The 23,686-nt window shown below is 47.8% G+C and overlaps 5 protein-coding genes across 5 annotated transcripts; 3 read left to right on the top strand and 2 right to left on the bottom strand.

Moving 5' to 3' along the window:
- Positions 1 to 3,672: 3,672 nt before the first annotated feature.
- On the top strand, positions 3,673 to 4,893 carry N7532_002571 (uncharacterized protein; the record flags this gene model as incomplete). Its single annotated transcript, XM_056615065.1, has 1 exon — positions 3,673 to 4,893. One exon carries the CDS (start codon positions 3,673 to 3,675, stop codon positions 4,891 to 4,893), a length of 1,221 nt encoding a protein of 406 aa, XP_056478037.1.
- An 8,497-nt stretch (positions 4,894 to 13,390) lies between these two features.
- Positions 13,391 to 15,510, top strand: N7532_002570 (Glutamate-cysteine ligase catalytic subunit; the record flags this gene model as incomplete). Its single annotated transcript, XM_056615064.1, has 6 exons — positions 13,391 to 13,401; positions 13,455 to 13,527; positions 13,586 to 13,651; positions 13,707 to 13,819; positions 14,039 to 14,546; positions 14,611 to 15,510. The coding sequence occupies 6 exons, from the start codon at positions 13,391 to 13,393 to the stop codon at positions 15,508 to 15,510; spliced, it is 1,671 nt and encodes a 556-aa protein (XP_056478036.1).
- Positions 15,511 to 15,552: 42 nt separating this feature from the next.
- N7532_002569 (MFS transporter) lies at positions 15,553 to 17,036 on the bottom strand (the record flags this gene model as incomplete). Its single annotated transcript, XM_056615063.1, has 2 exons — positions 15,553 to 16,578; positions 16,632 to 17,036. The coding sequence occupies 2 exons, from the start codon at positions 17,034 to 17,036 to the stop codon at positions 15,553 to 15,555; spliced, it is 1,431 nt and encodes a 476-aa protein (XP_056478035.1).
- A 1,579-nt stretch (positions 17,037 to 18,615) lies between these two features.
- Positions 18,616 to 19,061, top strand: N7532_002568 (uncharacterized protein; the record flags this gene model as incomplete). Its single annotated transcript, XM_056615062.1, has 2 exons — positions 18,616 to 18,684; positions 18,801 to 19,061. The coding sequence occupies 2 exons, from the start codon at positions 18,616 to 18,618 to the stop codon at positions 19,059 to 19,061; spliced, it is 330 nt and encodes a 109-aa protein (XP_056478034.1).
- Positions 19,062 to 21,590: 2,529 nt separating this feature from the next.
- N7532_002567 (NADH:flavin oxidoreductase/NADH oxidase family protein) lies at positions 21,591 to 22,982 on the bottom strand (the record flags this gene model as incomplete). The annotated part of the gene is made up of 2 exons (XM_056615061.1): positions 21,591 to 22,016; positions 22,068 to 22,982. The coding sequence occupies 2 exons, from the start codon at positions 22,980 to 22,982 to the stop codon at positions 21,591 to 21,593; spliced, it is 1,341 nt and encodes a 446-aa protein (XP_056478033.1).
- Between the last annotated feature and the right edge of the window lie 704 nt (positions 22,983 to 23,686).

Genomic DNA, 23,686 nt, shown 5'->3' with positions numbered 1-23,686 from the left:
TTTCGGCAGGCAATCATTGCAGCGTACCGCCTGCACCTCTACCGCAGCAACTTATCAAACCCACATCGTGATCTCTTTACGTCCGGTCTTCTATCGGTTATCACGTATATCCTAGCCACAGAGAACAGGCCGCAACTGCCGTGGGAGTCAGCAGGTGCCCAAATATCACCTTTTGAATCATGGCTTTATCAGAGCCGCACAAGATTTTCCTGATAACCGAAATCCTGGAAATGATCCTGCTTAAATTTGACACGCGCACTTTGCTCACGTCTGCACAACGGGTCTGTCACAAATGGCATGATCTGATCCAGATTTCAAGGGACTTACAGGCCGCCCTCCTTTTCAAGCCCCTGAGGTCACACTATATTCTACCACGTGTGACGCCAGGGATACGCAACCCTTTACTAGAGGAATGTATATGGCCATGGTTTTGCGCAAGACAAGCGCGTATTTGGAAAGATCCCTCGGTAGAAGGAGGGGTGAAGATACCTGAAATAAATCCTCAGAGTGACCAAAGCTTTCTCCGAAAAAGGGCGAGCTGGAAACGAATGCTCTTTCAGCAACCTCCTCAATCGTTTATTGGAATTGTGGAGAAAGATGGAAAGGTAGTTGATGGTCCGGCATACACCAAAGTGAAAGTTTGTCAGGAAAATGGTGATCGACACTGTATTGACTTAAACGGTACATCCGAGGTTGTCGATCGGAGAGACTGATAGTTAGTTATTACAATCAGGAGCAGGATGATTCAGCAGATACCCAATCTCCTACCTGTTTTGTATGGTAATCGGGGTATTCTCGGAGAAGGCAGCGCTGTAACACACTTCATACCCCTGAATAGATGGCATCCTGAATGGGAGCCGACAGATAGTTCTTCGGTCAATCAGTCGATCGCTGAGATGGTTCAATTGGCCCCTCGCGAGTACTAGTCGATACCGATATCCGAAAGTCCGACAGAGGTTTCCGAAAATATGGTATTCGGTATCGGGATTACGCGTACTTTTCGCCACCTTTCGCAACCTCGGAATGTAACCACCGAGTCACAGGTATTCTTGAGAGTATATTAACCCCCCTCAACCCCCAGCAGTTTCAGGAAAAAAGAATCAACACTCTTTTGCATCTTTTGGTATTTTCCCCTTTTTGATTCCGTTGCCTTTCACTGGCCAGTAAATCCAGTGTATTTCCCTAGCTATACAGGGAATTCCTGTTAAAGTTCAACCAAAGAAAGACTATCTACGAATAAGAGATGTGGTACTTCCTTGCATGAATTGGATTCGAGAATATCTTCACCCTCTACCTGAAGAAGGACTGATCTGGTATGGACATTATCATAGAGAGGAAGACGAGTTTTGCAGATGTCCAGAAGCTAAGATATATGGAGATATCCCGCGGAGCCATATAGCATACACTTCCTCAAAATATCTGCAGGACTGTGACATCGTGTTTTTCACTCTAGAATGTGGGCGTGTTCGAGGGCAGTATAATGGCATCTGGGGTGCTTTGGAATTAAACTTTTGGCTTAAAGCTTATTTTGGGATGAATCTCGTGCCTGGGCAAACATCGATTCCAACGCTGGTGACCTAGTATTCTGAAGATGACAAACTGGGATCAGGAGGCTAGTGTAAGTAAGGAAGGGAATGAGCTTTGCTATATTTATGGTGCTTACTGGATCTACCCGCCTAGCTAGGTGCGATCTACTGACAGAACTTAGTACATAGCTCCTATATGTACTATTGATTAAGACACGTAGCTCTAATAAAGCAGCAATGTAGGTAAAATTAACCCTTTGTAGGCGTATATAAGTACGAATCTCAAGAGGGAAGAAAGTTGATTGATATCTGGGCCGACCGAGCTGTCTAATCTAGGCCTATGAGCTGGGCTAACAATTGCACCCCAAAGAATAGCAATCAACTTCTTCCCCCTTGGGCTTCGTGTTTACATGCAACAAGGAGAGAAGAGATCCTAAATCACTCTATCACGGTTTTTTTTGGGGTTTTCCTATGCCTTTGCGGCATCCGCCCGGTTTTGTCCTGAAATATATCCTCTGCAGCGAAAGAATGGTAGGAAGGGTTAAGTAGAGGTTACAGAGTATATGAAGTACTGCGTGTTGCAGCTTCACTTCTATATTTTATTCCCATTCCGCATTTTTTTCAACCGTGAACTTGGTTTGATTTGTGCTTAAGAGTTTTGGGGACCTTGGCTATTCAATAGACGCTCTTGATGTAGACTCAATGCAGTCTTGAATGCCTTCCTGTAGAGAGAACTGCCAGGATGTTTGGCGCCGGCGACTAGGTAGGAGGATAGAGATTGTAGAGAGGTAACAAGTGTATTCTCACAGTACAGATATTAACCCTTGAAGAGCCTTCGAGCGGATCGGTCCCGGGATACGGTCTTATTCCCGGGGGTTGACAGCTCTCCCGACTGCTAAGTACATAGACCTCTGGAATCCGACACCGTCCTTCCCCCTCCGTATATTTCTTCTCCAGACTTGTTGTTCTCGTTCAACAATCCAGGAACTTCTGTCCTACTCTTGGGCCAGATCGCAGTCATTCGTAACACCAGATAATGTCTGGCAAAGACATCAAAACTGGATGTGGGGGAGCACATGTGTCACGTGACGTCCCATACTAACAATAAGATGGGAATCCCAACGACAGGATAGGGAGGACTACATACGGAAAAGGGAAACGCTCGATGGCAGCACGCGCTGAACGTGCGGGGAGATTCAGAAAAACCACCACAAAACACACGCGTAGCAATCAGGAAATAGCGAGAATCCCAAATGTAGGGGTCAGGTCGGGGAGGTGTAAGAAGGTGTATTCTAGAACTAGCTATCCGGCCACTGTATACTGCCGGCTATGTCACATAGTCTGGATGGCACCCATGTAGTAGGGGGAGGGGGTCTCCCCACTACACTAGTTAAGTGTCCGTTTTACAAGTGGGTCTTATAAAACACCCACGTAAACTGACCAATAGGAACCCTAGTTTTATCGTGCCTTGACACCTTACTAGTACATTTTGGTCCTGGGCGGCCCACACTTATGTCATTCTATTTGCTTCCCTTCGCTCCGCAATAAATCTTGATTCTAGCATACGGCACTATTTTGAAGACTTTATTTCCAAAAATGGAACCTCGCTGTGAGCGAAATCCTGAGGCAAATATTTTCCATCTTTGATCACATATACTTGTAAGAATTTCGTCACAACCGCGGCAATAGCTCGTCCCTGGGGACTGCAGCCGAGAGTCGCCCTCCCTGACCGCTAAAGTGTCCTCAGTTCATGGCCCGAGAATTCCTCAGAGAACACAGTCGACAAACTTTCGTTTTCATCACCAATCTTTTCGGTCGAAGAGGACCGTTCGACCTCACTTCCTCGCTTGAACCTTGGTATCGCAGACCCGGCCGAGAATTCCATCGAGTCAACGGCTCTGCTTCGTCCATACCTCTCTCAGGACCGTTATTCTGATACCGCCTCAATCCTGCTCTCTTTACGAACCTTTCTCTCGATCACTGGCTCGCTACATACGCGCAGTCATCTCCCGTCGGCGCAATAAAATTGCCAGTGCGAAGCCGGTCAGAGACCACGTGACTCTTGGGTCAGCACCTGCTGCTTCAACTCCACTCCTTTCTCGGATCAAAGCCAAGACTTTGACCCCCCACCCGCACAACAACAACAATGTCAGGGACCGACCCACCTCCGTCTCCACCTCCAGCGCCATACAACATTACCCCGGCGGGCCGAGCCCGTTACACCAAGCAGGAAGGCACAAAGGAGATCGAGATCCTCCCTTCGTCTGCGCACTACCAAACCTCCCAGACCTCTCGTCGATCCAACTATCCCCCTCACACTCATCACGACATGTCCCCTTCTAACCTCAACCCATCGAAATCCAACCCCCAGTCGCGTCGAGAGGCAGGGAACTCGGAGTCGAGCAACTCTTCCAAAGATGCATCATCTGTCCTGAGTATTTCAACATCGACAAGTCTTTCCACAAGCGCGACGAGAACCACCACCTCTGTGCCTCCATCCTCAAGCTCCTCCCATATCTCTCCGGAGTCTATTGAACTGGGCATTGACCCAGCCACCTTGCTTCACGCTCGTACCATCGAAAACCCGTCCCTTCAACAGCTCCGCAATTGCATTGAGGAAGTCAAGGATCAGTTTGGGTCACCAACACCTCCAGCTTCCCAATACATCTTGGCAACTCAAATCTCAGAAAACCTTTTCAAGGAACTTGAACAAGAACCTGACCTATTCAAAGGGGTCCGGGCCACGATTTTGCACAGAAAACGCCAAGTGTTCTATAAGGTCATGGTTGGTGTTCAGCATGAGGTCTTGAATGGAACTTTTACCCTCTGGCTTAATATGGCCCTTATGGAAATGCATTTGTCTGTGTTCTCTCAGGACTATTGGTTCCAACAAGCCGCACGGGTTGAGGGCCGTGTTGTGAGCAAAGAGCCAGATGTTTCATTTGTCCCTGGGAATCGATTTGCTAAGGGGGCATCTGCAGTATGGCCATCTTTGGTCCTGGAAGTTGGGGTGTCTGAGTCAATTCTGCAGCTGCGGGCTGATGCCCACTGGTGGTATTCCAACTCAGATGGCCAAACCAAGTTGGTCATCTTGATCCACACAACGGACAATGCAGGTAAATGGCATGCGGATGTTGAGATTTGGTCCGAGGTTGAAAATACACAACCCAGGATGGACACCCGAGGCCGGCCCGATAAGGTCCTAAATCGAACGCAACATGCGTGCCTTGAAAATGGAGTGGTGTGCGGGGCACCTCTGAAGCTCGAATTCAAAACATTCATGCGTCGGCCGCCGCAAAACGAATATGAAAAAGACGTGGAGCTTACGTCAGAGGCAATCAAGGAAATCTGTGGCAAGATGGGATGATGAGGCGCGTTTTTAACTTTATGGGATTGCTTTAATATGACCTGTATTACTATCACCTCCAAGTCGAATTGACGAGTTTCTATTCTCCTAAATTCTCCCTCGCCCTATATAGGTGGAGGCGAAAAGTGTACCCAATGTTGTCCCCAGTGTTCACCCCCGCAAATTGACCATCACGTAGGCTGGTTCGCCCATGAAATAAAACCCGTTCTTTCATCGGGTCGTGATACGTCGTTACGAACAGGTGAGATCAATAGTCAACAGAGAATTTCTTCCCAAAAATAGACTTCCCTTCAATAATCTTTAGTATGTCTTCACGGATTGTGACATACATCCCAGCCCCTAACTGGGACATTCCCGTCGAAAACACCGCTGTTGTGCTTAGAAGGCAGTCAAGGACCCGCAGGGCCCAGAGAGCCAGGTTGCCAAAAGCAATATTATAGATATCGCCAAGTCGGCTATAGAATCGGTCGAAAAGTCAGACTGGGCCACGAAGCTGGAGTAAATATGTGTATTTAGGCTTCCAGAATTTTGATGAATGCGCTGAGGCTCAAAAATATCAAAGCATCATGCGGCGGCGATTTGAGTAGGAAATAGTGGTAAAACCGCGATCGCTATTTCAACATAGCGTCGTGCCATTCAGCTTGATAAGAATCTCGACCCCTCCTCTTCAACCACTCAACTATGCCACCAAAGCAAAACTGTATCCTCGCAAAAATTGGCCAACCAGGAGGGCAGGATCCTAATTAGTCCTCCAGGGTCTTCAAAAGGGTCAAATCAAATCTATTCGTGCAGCTACGAAGCTATACGATGCACCATACGCTACACTACAGGCGCGCGATACCGGAAGAAGCCCACTCGTTGACATACGCGTGAATGGTTATAAATTGACCCAATTAGAGGAGGATTCACTGGCCGAATGGATACTCTCCATGGGTTCGCGTGGAGTAGCACCTAGGCCCTCTACTTCGCGAGAAATAAAGACTTTGTAGCCACCGGTGTCCAATTTCGTCTTTAGTCCAGTCATTCTGACTAATTTCGATTCTCCAATAATCAGGGATATCATCAAACTCTGCGTATTGCTGGTAGGTAGTCAATTTGAAGATTATGCATGGTGGGAGCACAAACCCCATTGAATTCACGCATTTAACTGATGTGACCCATTCACGATTCCCTAGCTGTAGAACTGACCTCCGACCATAGTATTCAGCTCTTGTAATCACTTTTGCAGTAGCTATAAGCCCCATTGCAAAGCCAGTTTCATCAAAATTGTAGATATGCTCAGGTTGAATACCATTCTCATAAATTCTCATCAATTGTATGTTGTACAAGGTCAAACCAGGACTGAATAATCTTAGGATCTTCGTATTTTGCACTCTCATGATTATATCGACGAGAATATCGAGTTTTGAGCTGGTTGTGGCGCTTAGTATAGTTGTAAACCCAATTAGATCCAGCCAACTCCCCCTCCCCCCCCCCCCCCGGGGGCGCGTGCGCTCAGCGAGTAGAATATTGGCCATATCCCTCACCATATTATGTCGGGGAACTGATCCACGTGTATCCATAGAGAGTATCCACTGTAGGAGCGATTCCTCTTCATTTGTAGTCAATTTATGATTGTTGGCGCGGGTATCAGGGCGAACGATTTTGTCTTTGCATCGATTTTGGAGAGTTGTGTAAGATACTGAAATCGGCGTGCAGCTTACTTAATCGATGGAATTTCTTTGTCCTGATAGGCTTGTATTACGAACTGGATTATACCCTCTTGCTCGATAGTATCTTGTGGATTTTGACTGCGAATTGGGGGCATAGTGGGTAGTTGAAGCGATGAAGTTAACGCGTTGGGGCGCGATCGCGTTTTCCGATCGACTCGCTTAACGTGATCCACGGGTGACGCATCCAAAACACCATAGTAAATGCGATAAATTACAACTTTATATCTCAGCAACCATGAAATGTCTTGATTTCGAAGTTTGTCTCGAGTGTTTTCTAATCTTTAAAAGCAATTTATTCTTTTTAGAAGTATTGTAGTTATCATCATGGTCTATAGAGAGAACAGGTCGACCGACGAAACGCTTAGTCGAACGACCAACAAAGAAGACCCTGGAATACTGGTCCGACCTGCGGAAAGCGACAGCGTCCATTCTGATGCAGCTTCGTACTGGACGAATTGGCCTTGCTGCCTACTTGACTCGCATCAATCGGCGCGAGTCAGCGAGATGTGGTTGCAATCTGGGGAACCAGACCGTCGATCATATCTTGCTTGAATGCCCACTACTCCAAGATGAGCGCAACTGGATGAGAAACGCTCTGTCCGACCGCGGAGTTGCTCTGCGACGCGACGAGCTCCTGACGCGGCCAGAGGCTCGCATAATTGTGGCCGAATTCATGGTCCGGACAGGTCTCTTAAACCAGTTTCAAGCAGTCGACCCATTGGCTCTCGGCACGGAAAAAGGCGACGAAAATGGATGACCCCTCAGGACAGTGTGACGGAAGGAGAAGGATGGTGCCCGTTAGGAGTGCAGTGCCAGGTCCACTGTACTCCCTTGATGCAAGCGAGCGCAGGAGCGGCAGCCGACGGCCCAGAGGGCTGCGCAGATGAAGGCGGTGGAGGATGAAGTAGATCAGAGAATGAAGTCTGATTGTGGAAAGGAGAGTTGGTAGAGGGGAAGCGACGTTCTTTTGGATTTCTTTTGTTTATTTTGACTATTTTGTCATGTTTGCATACATTCCCGGGCGACCAATCAGGGGCTTGCGTTGCAAGCCATGGAAACAATCGTTCAGTGGGCTGGCGACCACCTTCAAGCTGTCAGCAGGCCTGACAGCACTCCCGCATAGCAGCATATATTTAGAGCAAGCTACATCGGGCAAATGAATTCATCATCATTTCAGAGGAAGATTGCTTGTATTCCTTCTGGACAGAAAACTTGAGGGTTTATATACACATGCGACCTCCAGATTGATTTCCAATCAAAGCTGGTAATTCCGTGAGGTTAGGAATTGATTCCGTTACCATACGACATATCACAACAGTCTTAAGTATTTGTTGAAAGGCTACGAGTGGTGAGAATAGAGAAGAATGTTGTATTGACTGACTAGAGAGATGAGAGGAAGGAAGAGAGAGAGAGAATGGTGGAGAAAAAGACGTGGTAGATCATCCACTGATGTACTGTTCACGAGCACGACTCTCACCTGACGGGAATGATTCTCACCCGATCTCACCCCATTCTCACTCTGTCTATTGCGCACTCACCCTAATCACCCCCGGTCGCGCGACGCTAAAGCGGCGCTCACCCTACTCATCCAGGCGACATCCACTAGAGTATTGACTGAGCAGAAGCCCCACACAGGCCGGATTGTAGTATGTTGATCTGTGAAGACAGGATATTATTTTTTGTAATTGTAATTTGAGTACATACGACCATAGGGTGTGGAGAACAGGGCTTCCCGTCCGCTCAGCCGTACTTAAGCCACACGCCGGCAGGTTAGTAGTATGGTGGGTGACCACATGCGAATCCCTGCTGTTGTATGTTTTTGCTTTCATATGTTTTTTTAATTCGTCGGGACTAGTGTGCCCTTGCTGCCCTACCAATCGTAGGGTCTAAGGGTCGTCGTGTGCCTTAAAGTAGTAGTAGGTATTGGTATAGACAGTTACTCGCCATGATTTTGGCTCTGCAAAGGGTTGTCGTAGTGGGAGAAATGGGTAAGCGTCGCCATAAGGTCGTGCGAACCGGGTGAGAAGGGGAAGAAGGATGAGATTCACTCTCGATCGCACGAGATCTCGCGACCGCTGCATGGATCACTCAGCTGGAGCTTGGTATAAATTCCATCAGATAGCATTGCGCCCCTTAAACACCAAACCCCCTGGAAGCTGCACACAGCCCACCTGCAGAAGGGTAGGTTCGTTTTAAAAGGATTCCGTGTTCTAATATTCTCCAGCTATCCCCGACGGCATTCCTTAAGAACAGAGCAGGATGTTTTCCCAATCCGTGGTCATCATTCTTCTATGTCTAGGCAAATCGCGCCCTGTCTTCGTACAGAAACAACAAATCAGGGCTATCAGCGTGAATCACAAGTGGGTTCCGCTACGAGATGGGGCACCGACCATTGAGACAGGCTTCTCCGGGCGAACAGAACACCGACGAGGCTCTAAGTTCGTTTAAGAAGAGGTACACAATACGTGTACACGGTCATGGCTAATGATACCACACCAAACCTCGTTGTCCTCATTGATGCGGACAATTGTCTACTTACAGTGCATGGTTCACCAGCAAGACCTTGGTCAAGCGGAGCCTAGAAGGATACATCCCGGGAGCAGGACTATCAGCGCGGAGAGGTTTCTGAACACAACTTTGTCGAAGGCCTAACACCCCTAGAACAGCAGAAATTCCGATTCTGATGCTGCCGTTACTAGGCCCGAGTTGAGTCTCAATCTCCGAATTCGCCACACCGCGCCCCGAATGCCATCCCATTCGAAATGGGGTCACAAGATTCCCCTTATCCAGAAACGTTCCTTAAATCAAAGTTGGGCATCCAATTCTTCTGGATACCTGAGAATCAGCGCTAGGCCTAGTGTCACCCGCTCACGAGCGGAAAGGTGTCAGTGATTGTCAAAAAATCCACCTAGATTTTTAACAACCCAGTGAACAACGGGTTCAACCCACCGGCATGAATGGCTGGCCCCATTACTTATCCCTAAGTCGCGGCTATCTTGTTCGCCGAGCACCTAGCGGGGGAAATGGCCAGCCCCAGTATCGCAACCATTATCATATAGCGACTCTATATGAGTATTCGACCAGCTCCCTGACGGATACGTCTTCTTCCCATTCCTGCATCATGCAACAGGTTTTGTGCTTGGATATCATCTAGCACAAACTTACCTGCAACCAGCAGCAAAATAGTGGCAAGAATCAAAAGACAAAATGGTACTTCCCGTGTTTGGCTGCAAGTAAACGATCCTGCAAGTGCCAGTACAGCGCAGGCGTCCATCTTGCCAGAGGTAGAGTGAACAAATTTTCAGCAGCACGATCTTTGGGTGCGATTGGCACTTAATGGTCATCTTGCCACTACTATGCAGGTGGGGTGTTTCACCTCTTTATACAGTTTGGGGTCGACCCCAAATGCCTCTTCCTTGTTGCCCGACTCTCTCCATATCGGTAATTTTTATGCGATCCGGCCAGCTCCAAAAATTGCCCTGTGACTTGTACATTGCTATTTACTGAGATGCCCCCTTCCTTACACCCATGTTCCGTACCCTCGGTGAGGGTGCCTTGTCAATTATAGCATCGCAATTTTGTCTGGAGTATATTGTGCCTTTCTCTCGCGCCGAGTTCTGGTTATCGTTCCCTTTAAAAAAACTGCACTCAACTTAGGTAGCACAGTGGTACATCCACGTCCATATTCACTTTGGACCACGTAAACTCTGCTTCCCTTCTCCTCTCTCTTTCCTGCTCCGAGGTTTTATCGGCTACTCAATTAGAAGAATACGCCGCAGGAATTCACGAAAAGATAAATTCCGTCGATGCTCTTCGATGACATATGTAGCTAGTCGTGATGAACCATCACTGTCTCGTGCAATGCCAATCCGTATTTCGCAGGTATGGCTCGGTCATGACATGCCTGACCTCTGTAAACTAGACATTACGGTCCAGTTTCACTTACTCCTTTAATCAAGAAATGCGTAACCTTGAATATTGTATGGAATTAGCCTCTTAGTGGAAGAACTCGGCTCTTGTGGTGTTTTATGTAAGAATACATTGAGTGGATTCTACTCTCTCCGTACGAGAATAGCAATAGCAAGATGCACAGAACCCACAACCTAGTCTACTATCTGTCACGTTTTCTTTTGCGGCAGGCGCGTTTTATTATAACTTAATATGCCGAGAAACAGCAACGGGGCAAATGAACTCAAAGGAGGGTGCTTTATAGAAGGGATTGGTCGGTGATGACGAGGATGGGCTAATCGCCGAACACAAACACAACCTACTGAGTGCCTACAGAGCCACGGACCAAACTCTGTGGCTATATGGTAAATATCTTCTTTGTGGGAGCTTCGTTAGCTCTTTAAGCGTGAGGTTCTCAAGTAAAAATAGGGTATGTTGCCTAATAGATGATCGATATTAAGCCTGCTAATTCTAGATACAAATCATAGGATAGAGAAGCAAAAGAAATGAACTTCTGTATAAGGGGTTGACAAAATATCATCTACCAACCTAGAGGGGAATTTCTCTTCGTCAGCTTTACATTGTGATCAACAAAAGGTAGGAATAGGCATGTCAGTCACATAAGCTTGATGTGGTGGTACAACAGTCGGCTAAATTCTGGTGCAAATTAGGTTTTGCCAAATGGCGAACGTGGCTAAGACGGGACGATCCGAGATCTACCCACCATATGCCCGTAGACTTCGAGACTAGTTCCAAAGATGGAATTTCCGAAGCGAACAACGCAGAGCATGAGATCATTGAGATCATGTATGCAACGACCTAGTTGAGGCACAACGTCATTTGTTGCGCACCACCACACGTAAGTGGAAATATCCCCGGGACCGCCAACGCAAAACTGTCATCTGAAGAGTGATCAATGCCCGTTCAAACAATCAACCGGTCTGAATAAACATTATGCATACAAGTGTGCCACCATTCCAGGTTACACAATTGCGCCCGACATTAGTTAAGACTCAATATGACGAGTGAGGCAAAGGACATCTCGCAGAGAAGTAATTGAAATATGTCATGTCTTGTGTTAGCGAAAGCCCCTGTTAGCGAAAGCCCCGTGAAATCCGCAGGCCAAAAGTAGACATGCCTAGGGGCGACACAGACTCAGCCACGATCATTCACGTGATGGACCTTCTGCTGTACTCCAGCCATTTCGGTGTTTTCTGTCTCATCTCAAGTGACAGCTACTTCACTCAGTCATTACCGGCTGCGGAACGACCACCGGCCGTCTGACATGTACAGTTGGCGACCTAAACCCCAACTCCCCTGTTCCCACTCATTACAGCATACTATGTGATATCCGAGAGGTACTTGGAATGGAATAAATATTATGACCAAGTGCAGTAAATCAGAAAAAGTATTCATAAGAATTCACAAAAAAACAAAGACATACAACAGCAGGGATTCGCATGTGGTCACCCACCATACTACTAACCTGCCGGCGTGTGGCTTAAGTACGGCTGAGCGGACGGGAAGCCCTGTTCTCCACACCCTATGGTCGTATGTACTAGACTTTGGATGAAAGGGGTATATGTCATCTCAATAAAACTTGATAACCCAATGAAATTGTTCGAGGTTTGAATCCCAGGCATCTTACAATGCCCGATCCAACGAGACACATGCGGAGCTCTATCTCGATTTAGGCCATAACGATTCATTCCGAATCTCAATGATATCGATACAGCCCCTTTGGTGTGTCCAATTTAATATGAGGGAGATCAGACCTCACTTTTACAGAGTTTCTTCTGTATAATGTTGGTCGCAGCTCACGCAAAGAAATAGTCCAACTATATATATTGAATGCACCTAATTTCTTCCGATGACCAGTTACACAGTCACCAAAATAAAATCACCACACGAGAATATTATCTGGACGCGAATCTCCAGAAAACCGATCTTTCTTTTGTTCCTTTATTTCTTTACTAAAGTCTGGCAAGCGCCCAAAGAATTACGAGAATGTTACATGGATACGAGACCAAATGGAACGTAGTTTCGCGATTCTAATTTTCTGCATAACTTTCCCGCATCAACAAGGAGCCAGCCTCATTCTAAAGGTGCTAATAGCATAGGATCGATTTCCCGTGACAGCGTATGTGGTCCTATGACCGTGTGGTTAAGGAAGGGGTGGAACGCGAACCATGGGTGTGGAGAATCCGGCAAACCACTAGTCTCAAGTTTCAGAACCATAGCTGATCATCGTGGTGAAATTTTGGCTCCACTCTCGGACGTCCCACTGCAAACCAATAATTTTTCGAACGTTCTCAGTAAGCTAATCCCCGAACATCATTCCTCTATTACGAACGCCTTCTCCTTAGGAAAACCTGCTGTGGCCGCGCGACTGGCATGAGGGGTTGAAAGGTATGTTGATCATTACCGACACTGGAAAGTGCACCTTGCCCTGAATATTCATAGACCTTTAATTGAAACCGAGGAATGGAAATTGGTGAACCTCATACCCGGAATGCGTGGCATAATGCGGCGCATAGTAAGTATAATGAAAAAAGATTCTACAGGATTTCAGCAGAATGTTGATTCTCGCGAAAATAAAGCTTTTTGGATTAAGCCTGGATCGCTCACACGTCATATTAATTCTCAGATCGGCCATGATCGTCAACCCAAGGACCCCGGTCTGGCAGCTGAACTTGATATACGTGATTGACCCACTTAATCGAGACCAAGACAGATCATTCGAATACGCAAGTCTATTTAGGACTTCGGTGTCACTCTGATGGATCTTTTTGATTACCACTTCCCTCCAAGCAGATTCAGCTCCATTTTTATTGAATATGGGACTTGCGTGCGTGATTCCCTAGTAATTACTTGAAACAAGCGCTAACGATCTGTTACTAGATTAGACGGGCTACCTTTGGACAGGGAAGATTTGAAGAAGGCAGGGCCACTCGTACGAAAATATGCTGCGAAGGTTAGTGTTCATCAGAGCTCTTTTATCCTGGCGAGCGCCTCTTAACCAACATTTACAGCAAATTCTGGCACTTTGGCTCAAACAAAGACATCGAGGAGATTCCAATCCACTTTGGGGAGATGAAGTAAGTCCAAAATCAGTCCTGATGCTTTAGAGCGAATACTGACGTACACCTTTAGATAGAATTCTCTCTCCTCGATTTAGACGCCGATTCATCCCGAGCAACAATGCTCCTGGACCAAGAGCGAATAATCAATAGTTGGGAGAAAAGCCACCTCTGTCAGGACGGCGAGTAAGTTTATCATTCTCATCAAAGATAGAGTCAGCCATCTTACATAGATCAAGTGGAGTTTTACAATGGGAGTGGGCGCCTTATGTCGTGGAAACAATTCCATCGAAACCACACACAGGCTGCATATCAGACTTAGTAGATGTTGAGATGACTATGCGACGCAGGTATGGACGAGACGAAATGCCCGGAAACCCTCATTATTCACTAATTGCCTTGCAGGAGAGAGCTAATCAATAGCTTCCTTGCTACCCATCAACATGCATTGTCTCTCGGCATGTTCCCCAGGACCGGTGTCAGTGATCCATGGACAATGCCCAACCCGCCGACTGAACTTCTCTGTAAACGGCCTCGTTATACACTTCTGGCGAAAAATATCGTGAGTCGTCCTCGCGACCGCGTCAAGACATGGCTTCCAATATATCGGGATCGGTTGACTCCAGACCCGTTTGTTGATGACACAGCTCATGGACATGAAAAAGAAAACCATGTCTGTTTGGATCGATTGGACATCGGAATCGGATGCTGTAGTATTCAAACCACTTTCCAGACTGCTAATGAAGCCGAGGCAAGGTGGCTACATGACCAGCTAATGCCGTTGGGCCCTATTTTTCTGGCCATGACTGCCTCGACGCCAATTTGGAAAGGGTACTTAGTCGACAGTGATTGTCGTTGGCAGAGATATGGAGACTTACTTGATGATCGTCTGCAAGACGAGAAGGAGTCGATCGTATGTTTCTTGGCCAGTGTGTTTGCACTTTCCCTTGAGTTGACGCTGACCATTGATTTCACAGCCTGCGCGGTGGACCTGGAAACAAAGTTATATTTCGACAGAACAACCTCCAAATCTCAAAAACGAGCAATCATTTCATCCGATGGAAAATGAAGTTCGAGAATATCTGATTGAAGGGGGGATGGACAGTTTCTTGGCAGATCATTTCACATCAATCCTCTCGCGGGATCCTCTTCTACTCACCGAAGCCGACTTGCAAAACTGCGAACCCCCCGACACACGACTCTTCGAGTCCCTTTACGGATGTGCTTGGCATCCTGTCCGATTCAAGCCACCAACCAGCGACCAAGGGCCAGGTTGGCGCGTTGAATTCCGTCCGATGGAAGCCCAGCCGACTGATTTCGAAAATGCCGCCTTTGCAATCTTTTCATATCTTGTTTCTCGAGCAATCTCGGTCCTTCGACTCAACTTATACATCCCAATCGATAGACTTGGTCAGTCTTGGGCATCTTGTCAGAAGCGTCATGCAGCCGTCCACGGGCGTTTCTGGTTCCGCAAATTGGAGTGGCATTCTAATTCGGGACGCATCAATAAGCATATTGCTCGCATGCTGGGGGTGCAAGGCCATCATAATATGATGGGCAAAGACCAGTATGCTTTAATGACTGTCGACGAGATCATAAATGGAGAATGTGCCGTTGACGGTTTTCCGGGGTTGATGTTCATGGTAGAATGCTACTTTGATTACGTCGGTGTTCCCCAAAAGGAACAGAAACAGATCTCTCAATATCTGGACCTTATTCGAGATCGAGCCCGAGGCACAAACCCGACCCCCGCAACGTGGATGAGAGACTTTGCTGGCAGTCACAAAGACTATCGGGAGGATAGCTACGTCAGTGAGGTCATGTGTTATGACATGATGAGAGCTATGGTTCAATTGAACGAGCCAAAGAATAGATAGGGAAGATTACGCTTCGTTTCAGTAACGCACAATTTCTATTGCTCAAGTTTCGCGGTCGGCATAAGAACTAGCTGCTCGAAGTCTGGCCCCATATCTCCACAATACGAACGGAATCGGACATCCGATGGCCAAAGCAATAAAGGCCAACAAGCTGTTTCCCCACCCATAGCCCAAGGACGAATACATTTCCGGGCCGAATAAAGGAAATCCAAAGCCAGAAAGTCCACGGAGAATATAAACAGTGCCATTCGCACTCGCGGCGTAGAGCGGGAAGGTGTCCAACAAATAAGCGCTGACACATTGGAAGACAATTGTCGCCCCCATGAGCGGCAGTACGATCCCTATGTCGAGAACAATCCAGTGTGTTTCATACTTTGCGCTCCATCCATACCAGAATAAACCGAGTGGCACGAGGAGTGAGGCTGGTACCATCATTGGCAGTCGAAATTCAGGCTTTCCTTCGCCCTTGTTCTGAGCAACTTGTCGGCGATAGACCGGGTCAGTTAGAAAGGCACAGATGAGTGCACCGCCTAAATAACCACAGCAAGGAGCAACGTAATTAATGGTTCCTATTGCAAGATCCATATGATACTTCTCCATCCAGAGATCCGAAAAGCTCGAAAGAAGTAGGTAAATAATACCGTAGAGAAATCCGTAGTACCAGGCCAAAGCCTGGGCGATGGGCTGGGTGCCTAGGAAATATAGTGCACGAAATAATGTTCGGCGATATCGTTTGCTGAGACTTTCACCATCTTTGTCAAACTTCGTTTTCCAAGTCCGAGATCCAGATTTCTCGGATTTTTCGTAATCTGCAATGCATCTCTTTTTCTTCCGCTGGAGCAAAACCGGCGCGTATGTCTCGCAGGAAAGACTATAGCATACTACCAGGGACACCCCTGCAGCGATTGACGTTACAAAAAAGCACCAGCGCCACGAGGCATACTCCGTGATAAAGCCACCGACAATGGGGCCGATGCAGGAGCCGAGAACCGGACCTAAGCTTATCAAAGCTACAGGTAGTCCGCGCTCTTCTTTGCGAAAAAGGTCGCCCATGGTGCTAGCACCAACCTGCGGCAGACATTAGGCTCAAGTATCGTTGCTTTGGAGTCGAATTCACTTACAGCCAACGACGTGCTGGCTCCAATCCCACTCAGAAGTCGGAAAACCAATAGTTGCACCATAGATTTTGAAAAACCAGCTGCAAGATTGAAGGCCAGATAGAACAAATTTCCTCCCTGGAGGATCGGTAGACGTCCGTACAGTTCGCTCAGCGGGCCAAACAGAACTGGGCCGAGACAGTACATCAGCAAAAACAAAGACAGGGCCAAGGGCCCTGTTATTTTTGAGTCGACATGAAATTCAGACGCAATTGTAGTCACAGCAGGCGTCGTGATTGTAGACGACAGTGGCATTAGAAATAGCGGAATTGTCAAAGAAAATGTGACGAGCCATTTTCGCCGTGCTGGCCAGTCCTGGGGATGGTCGCCCTCGAAGTCGACGAATACCTCCTCGGGGGATGGATTCATTGCCACGACTCTCAGTGCGTACAAGATTGAAACGAAATTGACGTGGAAATATAAATGGACGATAGTGGGACAAACCGACCATATTGCTAATTTGGCATTTCTCGATGATGTGGATGTGGATCGGATCGGCGAGAAACTAAAATATGAACTGATCGTCGCTATCAAGGGATCCATGCCGAGATGTCGATCAATCAACAGCTTGATCGACGAGCTGTGCTGATCAAAGTGTGACTAATTTTTGAGTCTCAAGTGCCGCCCAGTTTGGAAATGGAGTAATTATTGTCGAATCTAATCTCTCCCTAATAAGTCAGATCGTCTGAATCTGCTTGATCTTAGCACAACTCACGGACTGAGCGGTCAGACGGGGAGATTCCGATCGAAATTCGCCAGTCATGGCTCAATCTCTATGTAATAAGGGTCGAATATGTAGACAATATGCAGTTTCTGTCAGAGCATAGAAAAGGAGAAGATTTCTGATTCGATTGGCGGTGACCTGGATTCTGAGATTCGCATACTTTCATCCTCGATGTCTTATGCATTAGGCGAGTATTGTGCATCTCTTTAAAGTCCACCGTCGGGTCTGGCCGACTGCGAACTCCGGGTTGCCAACTTTCGTTCCAAGTCCTGAGCTATGCCAAGAGTTCTTGATAATACTCGTAGCTCCAGCCTTAAGTATATTAGTATTTTCGAATTCACCTTCGCGTTCAGAAAAATCATAGTGAGCTCAATAAACAAGCATTTCATCAGGGAATATCGTCTGTGAGTCCGATAGGTCTTCAGTACCGATACTAGGACACTAGAGCGAAAGACTTGCTCGTGTCGAAGAACAATCTACTTGGCGACAGTATCGAATCTACCGACTATAGGCGTGAAACATCCCTGCGATCCACCTAATTTCGCTCGGAATATGCTGCCTGTCGTTGCTTAGGCTCATTCAAACCTAACCTGTAGTGGCCGTAATAGCCTTGGGCGCATTTTAGGTGCGCACCGACTAACCGTATCCTAATAGATTGCTGGCCAATAGAAAGGCCATCGAGGAATCGATAGACAAAGCGGGTATTGGAATTGCAGTGGGCAATCGTCGATTTGCTGTAGTACACCCTGCACTCTATATAATAGTCGAATGGTCGCCCACCTGTTCTTCGGAAGTGTGTGAGGAAACACCTTATAATCGAGTTCTACTGTCTGGGGTCATCAGCTGGTCGGTACGATGGTCCGGGGGCATGTAGGCAATCCGGGATATTTTCTGTTTTGGCGAGTGGTGCAGCTTCAGTCGCCAGTATAGGCTACTTACTGCTAGTCAGAGATGATGTTCTCCTGAATGCCCTTGTTGTTGAGAAGATGCAGCCCTAGAGATCATTGCCGGAGAGCGGGTCTAAGAAGGATAATGATGGCGATGGGTGAAGGAACTAGTGAGGAAAGCTGCGCTATTCACTGGCCGAACATGACCGACATGCTATCCCATTACCGCAACTCTGCGGCCATAAATTAGCGTATATTTAGGCAATTATGTGAATGAAAACTGAGGGGTGGCTTCCTCAGGCCGTCAGTAATGCACCGCTGAATGCCGATATCCAACATGCCTAGCGCAGGCAAGCGTGACCGCGCATGTGAGCGCCAGAAGAAGCGCCGAGAGAAGAAGGCGGCTGTAAGTCCCGACTCCATCATTCCCTTCCTAGACTTATCAGCGCAAGCTTTATCTTCCGCCCCCAGCCCTATTGACCAGTGATACATCTTACTGACTGGAGCATATATGAATTGTAGGCCGCAATCCGCTGCCGAGAAAAGGAAAAGAAGCTCGAGCGCGAGCGCGCCGAGCAGTTGGCTGCCGAAGCGCAGCGGGAATGCCTGCTTCGAGAGGGACAAGAGGTACGTATCGCTATCCTTGAGAAGAGAGTGGAGACTGCAGAGAGCCCGGATGATTATCGACGGGCCAGAGAGGTAGTTGAGCTAATCGCTACTGCGGAGAAGAATGCTCAGCAGAAGCGGGCCAGCACTGGGGAGGGCAAGACCCAAGACAAGTAGGTATCAGCCTCCCCTTTGCTCGCCCGTTTCTGCTTCCGCACTCTGCTTCCGTCCTGTGCTTCATCACTGCTCCCACACTCCGTCCCCATATCCGCCACCTTACCCATGTCTTTCTCCGTCTCTACCTCCGTTTCTTTCTCTGGCTTCCTCTCCGTGTCTCTTTTGTTTTGCTCCTCTATCTTCTTCTTTCCTTTTTACTTTCTCTTGTTTTCTTTCTCTTGCCTTCTTCGTTGATTCCTTTATCCCATTTTTCCTTTCTTGTGTCTATTACCCTTACTTTTCCTTCACAGCGACAATGATATTTGACAGTTCTAGCTTCGGTCCCTTCCAATTTTCTGCTTCCTGCAAGCATAGTCTCAAATCCACCAGGGTCTCTGCAAGCCATTATCAACCAACCACCGAGATCCCTGATGGCTAACATGTGTGCTGTCAATTTCAAAAGGCTCAGGCATTGATCAGATTGGTGACCTGGGGGGAATATGTGATCGCGCCTGCCTTGACTTGAAGCGGTGCCACGAAAAGCTCCTTATCTTCTCTCTCAAAGAAGACAATCGTTCTTCTCTCAGCACGATTTTTGAGATGGAGTCTCACCCCTGCGCTGTTGCTTGCCGTGTCCTTGATCGACCACTTACTTTTTGAAGCAGCGTGCTAGAGAAGCTCTAAATCCAGAGGAGATACTCCCTCGTGGGGGCAAACCCGCACGAAGAAACTAGATGCGAAGTATGTCCTGAGACATCAGGCTCTTCCACTTCTTCGGAAGGCTATTGCTGACGCTCGTGATAATGGACTAATTGAATGGGATGGGTTTTCTCTTCCGTCAAATGACCATCGACTAACAAAGAAGGAATTGGATGAGGAATTAGCCAAGATTCTTGATCAAGGATGGAGGAAGATGATAGCACGATAGAATCGTCTCATCTATTCCTCCTCTCAATCAGAATTCGACATTGCTTGGGAACAGTTTCAAGCTGCTTACAGTGCATCGATCTATACCACCTTGCTTGACTATATCATCCAGGAATGGATTGAGGACTGCCCTGAGAGTTTCCTTAAACTCCATACAGACCAATATCTCCATCTCGGTGAAGCTTCTACATCACGGACAGAAGCTTCTCATTGGTTGCTTAAACAAGATCTCCATACATCTACAAAGGATCTGCTTGCTATCCTAGAGAATTTTGAGCGTGTTATCGATCGTCAGTACAGGAAGATCAAAGAAGGGATTGCTAATCAGCGAGAGAAGCGACCAACCCGGACCCTTGATCCAATCTATCAGCCATTACTTAAACGTGTATCTTTGCAGGCCATTGGCTATGTCGAAGCAACATATGCTACCTTTCTCCCAGCAGCAGAGGGCAAGCCCCTAATTCCGCCTAATTGCTATTTCAATTCAAGGAATACCTCAGGATATCCTTGCATTCATGTGATTATGAAAAAGATAGAAGATCGTGAACCGTTCTTGCTTGAGGATTTCCGTCCTCAATGGCATCTTTACAGACTCGGAGAGGCGCCTCCAATTGATCCGATTCTCCTGATACACAATCCTCATAGGGTGCGTCAACGTGGAAGGCCAGCCGGCCGTCGGAATAATCTAGAGTCTCGGCCTATTCAGCCCTCAGATGTCCAGGCCTCAGATGTCCAGGCCTCAGATGTCCAGGCCTCAGATGTCCGGGTACCAGCAACTCAGATATTACCACGGACCCAGCTTTCTCCTCGATCGTCACCCGACCCTCTTACAGCATTTGAACGTTCTACACAACGCGAACCCTCTGGATTTGAACGTGTATCTGCTGCAACACGCGGTCGTAGCCGTGGACGTGGTGCTCGTGGGGGTCGTGGTACTCGTGGGAGATGTGGTGCTCGTGGGAGACGTGGTGCTTGTGGGAGACGTGGTGCTTGTGGGAGACGTGGTGCTTGTGGGAGACGTGGTGCTTGTGGGAGACGTGGTGCTTGTGGGAGACGTGATACTCGTGATAGCCCTCACAATGAGCCAGAAAGTACCCAATCAGAGGGAATACGGACTCGACGGAGGGCACGTATGGAGGTGGAAGACACGGAGATAGTCGCAGAAACGGCTAGCCAGGGGGACAGCGAGGGCAGTAGCTTAGATGCAGGGGCAGTAATTGACTCAGATGATGGAGAATATGCTGGGTAACTAATGAATGAATTAATGATCTGCATGGTTTTTTATCTCGATATTTTCCAGTAAATAGAGCAATATGATTGGTTGGATCAGAAATCTTTTCAAAATTCAGGTGTTTCTACTCAGCTGGGCGGCCATTATAGGCGTGCAGGCCGTTGGGCGGACATGACTAAGCAAAAGGTTGGCTTTGGGGGGGGGGGGGGTATGAGGTATGTGTATCAACACCCATTATATATTCATCTGACGTGTGATATCTGTCGCATCACACAGATACATGATCGGATGGTAGCTTTCAGAAATAGAATATTCTCAAGTTGATCAATATCAACATGCACTCCAATGAGAAGAAAAAAAAATCATTCGTCAAGTCATGGCCATGCACACTGTCACAAAACAGCAGCAGAATAGGGAATGTCATAATCAGGCAGAGCAGGGAATGAATAGATCTCCGCATTCTTCGGTCTCTCCGCAGCCCACGCACCTAATGTCGCGAAAAGCTTGGCCACATTTGCCTCTTGAGAGAGATCAATAGGCTGCAGGCCCTCGCCCATTTGCGAGATCTGAAGGCCGGCCGCACCAGCCGTGGCACCAAAGTCCTGCATATCGATCTTCTGGATAAGAGCTCCCTTGACTTGCCCAGACAGGATATGGGCGCAAAGATTTGGCTCTTGGCACAGGGGGCGACCGAGTCCAACTCCATCGACGGTATCCAGAGCCTTGACCATGCCTTCGACTGTCTTCAGACCGCCTGTGATGTAGGTCTTGGTCTTGGTCAGGCCGGGAACGATGAGTTTCGCGAAATCCAGGAAGAACTGATTAAGATGTTAGCGGAATTTTTAGTAGGAGAGAGAAAAAAAACCTACAGCTTCACGCTCAACTGTTGACTCCCGCTTCATGGTCGACAGGGGGAAGTTCTCATAGGTACCACCGGAAAGTTCAACAAAGTCAAAAGCGTGATCCTCAAGAGCTTGGCAAAGATCCTTCGCCTCTTCAGGCTGGAACCCCTTTTCTTGGAACTCAACACTGTTGATCTTGATGCCGACCACAAAATCCTTGCGAACTCTTTTGGCAATCTCATCCCGGACCTCCAAGATCAACCGCATGCGGTTTTTCAGATCGCCACCATACTTATCAGTTCGCTGGTTGGTAGATGGCGAAAGGAACTGACTCAGAAGATAGCCGTGGGCACCATGCAGCTGGATACCATCAAAGCCAGCCTTATCCAGATACTCAGCGGCATGGGCAAAGCCATTAACGATATTGGCAATATCCTCTTTTGTCGCAGCACGAGGCTTTCCAAACCTCATACCCATCGGATCACCTTTGACTTGCACATCACTGGCACTGATTGGGTTCGGCTGAAGATGCAGGGGCGTCTGACGGCCTGGGTGTCCAACCTGGGGAATGATAAGCATACCATTAGCCTTTCCCGCAATGGCCATCTCCTTGAAGCGCTCAAAGCGCTCGCCAGAGAATTTCGCATGTTGCGGGATAACTGGGTTGCCCGCGGCTTCCAAGTGGCCAGGGTCGATCATGACATTTCCAGTCAGATTAATTCCAATTTGGGCCTCGCCCCATCTCCGGTAAGCTTCAATCAGAGCGGCCGAAGGAATACCGCGTGCATTAAGGTTGTTCACGGAGAATGAGGCCAGACGCTCACTCATAGCACCCTTCAGAAAGCGGTTTGGGACCGAGCGACCGGAGAAAGCAAATTGGAGGGGCTGGCCCAGGGGACTGGGATCGACATCCGCGCACTCGAGTCTAGGTGTGGAAGACATCTTGAGAATTTGTTGTGGTAAGTGTAGTAAGGGATCTGGCAGGACGTTTGAAATGTCGTTTTCAAGATTGTCGGCGATTTAAATGAACCACAACGTGAGTTTCTCCGATAATAGCTTCATGCACTGCTCATAATAATGTTCACAATCCCTAATCTTCAGTTTTGCATTTCTAAGCCCTCTTTGGCGATTTCTAAGCGGCCGGGTTTCGGGAGAAAAGTGGAGCATTTGGGCCGCGGCCCCATCGATTGTACCGAGGCCGATTCTGTGCAAATTCCAAGCCTCATTGACGAAGGGCAGCGGGTCCCGGCCAGATGGAAATTGAGCCTTATAGCGGAGGGAACGAGGGAGCGGAGAACATGAAAGCGGATGGTTGATGGATGCGGAGCGACAATTGGGCCGCGCTCCTCTCTGCTGTGAGAAGACATTTCTGCTTGAGGCCACAACTTTAGAGCCTCACTGCAGCCGCAGTCGCGATAAGAATATGCTTAATCCTACTTAGGTTAAGCTTTGAATTTTATTGGCGCCATAGGTGGGCTTTCGGTTATAGTTCATTAATTCAAATAGTGAAGAGAAGTCTAGTCTTGGTTATGAGCCGAGGAATCAAGCGAAGTGAATTGTACATGCCTCAGGCCGGATTCTATTGCGGCCTGCTCTGCTAGCAGGCGGATCAGACGCGCTTCCCATCGGCAGTGCCCATCGGCGCA

The sequence above is a fragment of the Penicillium argentinense genome (genome assembly GCF_028826775.1).
Source record: "Penicillium argentinense strain IBT 30761 chromosome Unknown utg000003l_segment0_segment0, whole genome shotgun sequence".
Lineage (NCBI taxonomy): Eukaryota > Fungi > Ascomycota > Eurotiomycetes > Eurotiales > Aspergillaceae > Penicillium > Penicillium argentinense.
This window is presented reverse-complemented; position numbering and strand designations above follow the sequence as displayed.